The sequence below is a fragment of the Onychostoma macrolepis genome, chromosome 24 (genome assembly GCF_012432095.1).
Source record: "Onychostoma macrolepis isolate SWU-2019 chromosome 24, ASM1243209v1, whole genome shotgun sequence".
NCBI lineage: Eukaryota > Metazoa > Chordata > Actinopteri > Cypriniformes > Cyprinidae > Onychostoma > Onychostoma macrolepis.
In genome coordinates, this window is record NC_081178.1 from 7,299,082 (window position 1) to 7,305,819 (window position 6,738).

The following is a 6,738-nucleotide window of genomic DNA, read 5'->3' on the forward strand; positions in this document are numbered from 1 at the left end:
TTTGGTGCTCAAGAAACATTTCTTATCATCAATATTAAAAACAGCTGCTGAATATTTTTGTCAAAATTGTGATACTTTTTTTTTTCAAGATGAATTGATGAGTACACTGTAAAAAGTGATAAATTGACTAACTTAAAGAAATTAAGGGAAACCCGTTGCCTTAAAATTATTAATTAAATAATAATAATAAAAAAAAAAAGTTAAGTGAACTTGACAATTCACTTAACTTATTTTTTTTAAATTATTATTTACTTAACTTTAAGGCAAAGGGTTTCCTCAATTTTTTTTAAGTTAAGTCTTTTTAAGTTACTTTTTACAGTGTAGAATTTTCAAAAGAACAGTATTTATTTGAAAGAAAAAACCTTAGTATAATGTAAAATGTCTAGATTGTCAATTGTGGTCAATTTAATGCATCATTTATAAATAAAATAATAAATGTCTTTAAATTTTAAACAGTAGAGTATATTGTTTTAATATAATTTAGCTTTTTTTTAAAAATCTGAATCCCATAGTTTCACAGTTTTTTGTTCATTTTCACAGATTTCTCTCTGTCGTTTGCCAGTTTAAATTGTGTAACTTGCAAAGTTTTCTTGTATATAAAGCGAGAAAGACATTTAGACACAAAGTGCAAACCTGTCTATCATGAGAAATCTGCTGCTGGTTTGTGTTGGTGTGTCTTTTTCTGCATTATGTGTAAAGTGAGGGTTGATTGACTGCTGTGAGTCAGGCTAGAGTGCCTTTGACAGGCTGAATATGTTTCTTTCTTTTTTATTTATTTTATTTTTACATAGATGGACCCTCACTCTGTATATGATTACACCTGAGCTGCCTCAAACCATCTCCACATTTCCCTTATGTTATGGAGAAAAAAGGTTTTATCAAATTCAGCAGGACACATTCTTATACAAGCTGTCAGGTGCAGTGGGATCTAAATATAAGAAATAATCCAATGCATTCAGTAACTATATAGTACAATGCATCTGTTTCCCTGAACAGCAGTCTTTGCAGATATATGCAGGGGAACATGTCACTTACATAAATGCATTAGACATTGCCACTCGAATGCAATAAATCTTTCTAATTTACACTTATAAGAGCTTCTGTGATGGCTGAATATGCAGTATTTTTGCAATACATCAGCGAATTACTGTGGTAAGAAGATTTTCTGTGCCTTTAGGTCTGAGGGATGAGTAGTACCGTTTCTCTGGGTGTTAAAGCATTGATGTAGACCTCTGTGGAGGCACTAGGATCTCAGTGAACGCTACTCTGGCCCACACACATCAGCACTGCAGTGGAAAGTTAAACGCCTCCTATATAACACCCCCCTCTGCAGCTGAGCGCTACTGTGTAGGCGACTCTCTTTCACAGCTCAATCCAGAGACTTACTGATGTACATCTGTAATTTACGGTAAGACAAAATGTGTGAAAAGTGTATCATTAGCCTGTCAATCACATTTGTGCTTTATCTACTGAAAAAAGTTTATATTAGTACCTAACAGGAATAGTTCATCAGAATAGATTTGGAGAAATTTAACATTACATCACTTGCTCACCAATGGGTCCTGTGCAGTAAATGGAATTTATTTCTTACAAACATGCAGCTTTTCACTTCACCAAACGTTAATTGTTGGACTGGAGTTGTGTGGATAACTTGTGGATTATTGTGATGTTTTTATCAGCTGTTTGGACTCTCAATCTGACGGCACCCATTCACTGCAGAGGTGATGTAATGCTACGTTTCTTTTTTTTTTTTTTTGGTGTACTGCATTAACATGGGTTAGTAGAGCTGCTAAGACAACACTGTAAAAACTATTCTGTAAAATTTACGGTAAAAAAACTGGCAGCTGTGGTTGCCGGAATTCTACCGTAATAAATATGGTAGCAATATTTTAAGTTTTACGGTTTTAACTTTAATTTACAGGTAAATACTGTAATTTCATTAACTGATATAATGTTAATATACCAACCTATTGAAGTACTGAAATCTATTTTGTACCTTTGAAATACACTGATAACAACCAAATGCAGGTGTTGATGAGAAAGTCACATGATGAACCAAAACTCATCACAAGCAGCTTTTAAATAATAATATATATAGAAGGTGCAGAGTGTCATTCACACAAACACTACACACCATCATGTTGAGATAACTGAAATATGCAATAAACATTCATTTAAATACATTAGATGTAACATACAACCCTAATAAACATAACTGATAAGAAAAAACTAAGAAGAAACGGTTATTTTAAAGAAAAAACTTCAAATTCAAAGAAAATTTGAAATGCAACGCACGGAATTCTGGGAACATCAATTTACAGTTTTCCCCTGTAAATTTTACATTCTTTTTCACTTCCAAAAAAGGTATTTCACCATAAAATTGTTTGAAATGTCTATTACAGTTTTTCACCGTATATATTAGGGGAACTTACCGTTAACCATTTTTACTGTAGCATTTTCACAGTTTTTTACCGTTAAAATCACATTCATTTTTTACAGTGAAGCTTAACTATTAATATTGCTTAAACATTTTAAACTTTGACACATAACTAATCTTTGTGCCATGGACATAAAAGATACTTGCTAAAGTGCTATTGCCTTGCTAAATGATAAGTAATCTTTTCCATCGGGGTCCCTCATGTCAGTTAATTAAGTGTCCTTGAGCTGGGAAAAGTGCTATACTGTAAATAAAGCTTTTAAAAAATGTACATAATAGACAATAATATTGTCAAAAAAATCCCACATGCATAGAAAAAAGAACCTTTTTTTTTTTGGAAAAAATATTAATACTTTTATTCAGCAAAGCAGCATTTAATTAATCAAAAGTGACAGTAAATACATTTATAATATTACAAAATATTTTTATTTCAAATAAAGGGTTTTCTTTTGAAATATCTATTCAAAGAACCCAGGCAAAACACAGTTTTCATAAAAATATTAAGCAATAAAATTTTTGTTAATATTAATAATAATCAGAAATGTGTCAAGCAGAAAATCAGCATCTTAGGATCATTTCTGAAGGATCATGATGTGACACAGAAGACCAGAGTAATGATACTGAAAATTCAGCTTAGCATCACAGGAATGAATTACATATTAAAATATATGAATAGATACTATATCATTTTTAGTGACATTTTGATCATAAATTCAGCCTTGGTGAGCATAAGAGATTTCTTTCAAAAGATTTTGAAAATCTTACCGATCCAAACTTTTGAACTGTGGTGTTCAGCGTTTAATGTGTTTTGATTGCAGAAGCACACAAAAGCACCTTTCAACACCAATCAAAACATAAGCAATACCCAAACAGCACTTTTCAATGCACTCATCATGCTGGCCATTTGAGGTTAGAAAGGAAAGGCCTCAAAGAAGAAAACCCCTCAAACCTTAGAACAAGCTTTCAAGGTAATCTGGCCACTGGGTACTGACTGTGCAAGGAGTTTGTTTGCCAAACTGTAAGTGTCTTTAATTGCGGTGTAGTTGTGTTTAACACACAGTGCTAAATGTGTGGATGGACAGAAGAGCTTGATGATGCTCTTCTTTCACATGAAGCCAATTATGATACAATTAGAGAACTTCATTATGAAAATGGACCCTGATTAAACAACCTTCACCACTTTCAGCTCTCATCATCAAAGATCGTGTCTGCGGTGACATTTTGTCCTTTGTGTTTTTATTTATTTTGTGCTGAAGCTTAATAATGTTTCCACTAAAAAGAGTCAAGGGCAAAATATGTTTTATTAACTAAAATAAAGAATTCACAGGTAAGAAAAGATAAATTCACACTAAGCCAGCTGTCTTTCTTCACTTACCACATACAGGCTTCAAGGTCATGAAAAAAAGCAACTTTGTGATTATTATGCAGGTCTGTGTATACTAAATTTATTTGGTTTCTTACCTCCATGGTGAGATCTTTGTAGAACTCCTTGCGACTTTTTAAATCAGTCATTTTGCCCTTTTAACTGATTCCTGAAAGAAAGATAAATGAGTTCAGTGGGGAAAATATAAGCAGCAGAAACCACTGGGTGGCACTAGTGATCATCTTTTGATGGTTGCACCTGCTGTGTTCAGACTGGGTAGGTGCATTCTTGAAGCTTTTAGAGATGTTTTCTCAAAGTAGACTTCACAGCAAGATTCATTTTTATGACATCTTTAAATGAAAAGTTTTAGAAAAACCATGAGAGTTCACAAACTTAAATTACACTTTGTGCTTTCTAAAAGTTTATAAAAGCATGTTTTATTTTGCAAGTTGTATCTGCCAAGGTCACTATTTCAAGAGAGTAATGTTTAAATAAAAAGCATTCCTGAGCTTGTGGAATGTGATGTATTAAAATAAATAAATAAATGAGAGAACCGATGAAGTGACATATGCAGACAGAATTTACTGGCATTACATGCTTTCAAATGACACTGCAAAAGCATGCGTCAAGGGTTAAAAGATTTCTGAATTAAATATTTTCTCTTTATATATTTAATTTGTTAAATATACAAAGCAAAATGAAAATTTGCTGAAAATATGCTCACCATCAGACCATCCAAAGTGTACATGAGTTCGTTTTTTCATTTGGAGAAATTTAGCATTACATCACTCATCAGCATCCACTGCAGTGAATGGGTGCCGTCAGAATGGGAGTCCAAACAGCTGATAAAAACATCACGATAGTCCAAGTAATCCACACAACTCCAGTTAACATCTTGTGAAGTGAAAAGTTGCATTTTTATAATAACAAACAGATACATCAATAAGACTTTTAACTTCAAACCATTGCTTCTAGCTAAAATAAGTGAGTCCTCTATGCATAATATTACTTTGTCCAGTGAAAAAGGCATCTCGTCTGAATCAGGAGAGAAGTATATGTACAAATCAAGCACCATTTACAAGTGAAATCAGTCCAAAAGAGTTCTAAACAATGTTGGTGGACTTTGATGAGAGAGGACAACAGAGGATGAACTTTTTCACTATAGCTGGAGAAAGTGTTATTATGGATTATGGACAAGTATTTTTCCCAGAATCAACAGTTTAAAGTTAAAATGCCTCAATGATGGAGTTTTTTTCTTACAAACATGCAGCTTTTCGCTTCACAAGACATCAATTGATGTACTGGAGTCGTGTGGATTATTGTGATGTTTTTATCAGCTGTTTGGACTCTCATTCTGACGGCACCCATTCACTGCAGAGGATCCACTGGTGAGCAAGTGATGCTAAATTTCTCAAAATCTGTTCTGATGAAGAAACAAATACTCTATTTGGACAAATAAGCCAAACATAAAAATGTCTGAATGTCTTTTTATTATATATCAAAATATAAACCAATATGCAAATAAATAAATAAATAGCACACTTTTCAAGCAAACATTTCACAGACAAAAGATTTGCTACTGTGAATTTCAAATTATAAAACAACACTGCTGTTAAAAATTAAAACCAAAAATATTTGGACACTTCTTGGCTTTGAAATGTTAGTAGAACATGTGCATAGTTAATGTGATAAACTAAACCCGTGGTTACTCTGCTGTGTGAACTTGAGAAGAACTTAAAATCACTTTCAGACCACAACATTAGTTACTAAAGATGGCTAAGGAATGTGAAGTTAGTTCTAATAAAAACTTCTGCATAATTTCCAGATGCCACTTTTTTTTCCTTTTTTTTTCTACGTTACCTAATGCAATAGAATTCAGACACTTTTAAGTGGGTCTTAAGTGTTTAAGGATGTTTTGGGGCCTGTGTACTGAAGATTAGCAGCAGCATCCTCTGTTTGTTCACACTGGATATTGGATATCCAGCTATGTATTGTACAATTAATTGTTAAACTTCTTTTAGACTTACTGTTTGTATATCGCACAAAAGACAAACATAAATATCTTTAACAACTTTAAGTCAAAATAGCAAAAGTAAATCCACATTTTAGTGTTTCCCTGGAGAAATCAACATTCTTTGATGAATTAAGTGTCAATCTTGTTAAAACAAATCAGACAAAACCTAATTCAGAGAAATTTACAGTGCGAATTAAGCTAGAGTGTGAATATTACTGTTTAACATTCATCTTTTGTATTTTAAAAAATAACAAAAAATAATTAAATTTAAATAAAATTAAAAATTAAATAACAAAAATATGCATATTTAGTCTCTGAGAGGATTGGCTGCGCAGTGCTGTATTTCTATAAAGCATAAAGCAGTGACACAGTGAAATACAGTCCTACCTTTGCCAGTTTGACTTTATAACGGCATCAGAAAGGACCCTGCTGGAGGAGGGAGATACATGTATTATTGTCTGCCGCTCGCCGCTCGCATCTGTTTGTTTTGCTAAACTTTTAAAAGTAGGATTCCTCTCTAAGCCATTTAAACCAGCGGTTAATGAGAATTAGCTTCCTCAGTCATTCAGTCTGCTGCTGTTACTGCTCTGCGCACGCGCACTTCTTAAAGAACAGTCCACGAGTATGATGGCAGGACACGCACACCTGTAGGGTTTTGTTTCTTTACGTGACATAGGAAACGCTGCTGCAAGATTGATGCCACTGAAATTAATGTGTGTTGTGACAAAATAAGTTATTATGTGTCAAGCCAAAATAAACCGCAACATCTTGATCCAGGGTTTTGTTTTGTTATGATGACTAAAAAGTGAAAAGTTGCGAGCTTGGGACATGCATACATTGTCCTGACAGAAAGCGAGTTGAAGTTAATAACATTTTATTTTATTGTTTTGTATGGCATTGCACTGCACTGCATTGTGTTCTTTT

At 33.2% G+C, this 6,738-nt stretch overlaps 1 protein-coding gene across 3 annotated transcripts in view; it reads right to left on the bottom strand.

Moving 5' to 3' along the window:
• The window catches only part of plppr5b (phospholipid phosphatase related 5b), a 56,520-nt gene extending 50,091 nt beyond the window's left edge, over window positions 1–6,429 (bottom strand). For 2 of the 3 annotated variants that reach the window (XM_058766110.1, XM_058766107.1), the window contains exons 1-2: window positions 6,202–6,429; window positions 3,899–3,969 (exon numbers count right to left, since the gene is read on the bottom strand). In XM_058766110.1, coding sequence (XP_058622093.1) covers window positions 3,899–3,949 — 51 coding nt within the window. In that variant the 5' untranslated portion in view covers window positions 3,950–3,969; window positions 6,202–6,429. Of the gene's footprint in view, window positions 1–3,898; window positions 3,970–4,058; window positions 4,151–6,201 lie in introns of all 3 variants that reach the window. The other variant, XM_058766108.1, reaches the window with a different exon arrangement.
• Between the last annotated feature and the right edge of the window lie 309 nt (window positions 6,430–6,738).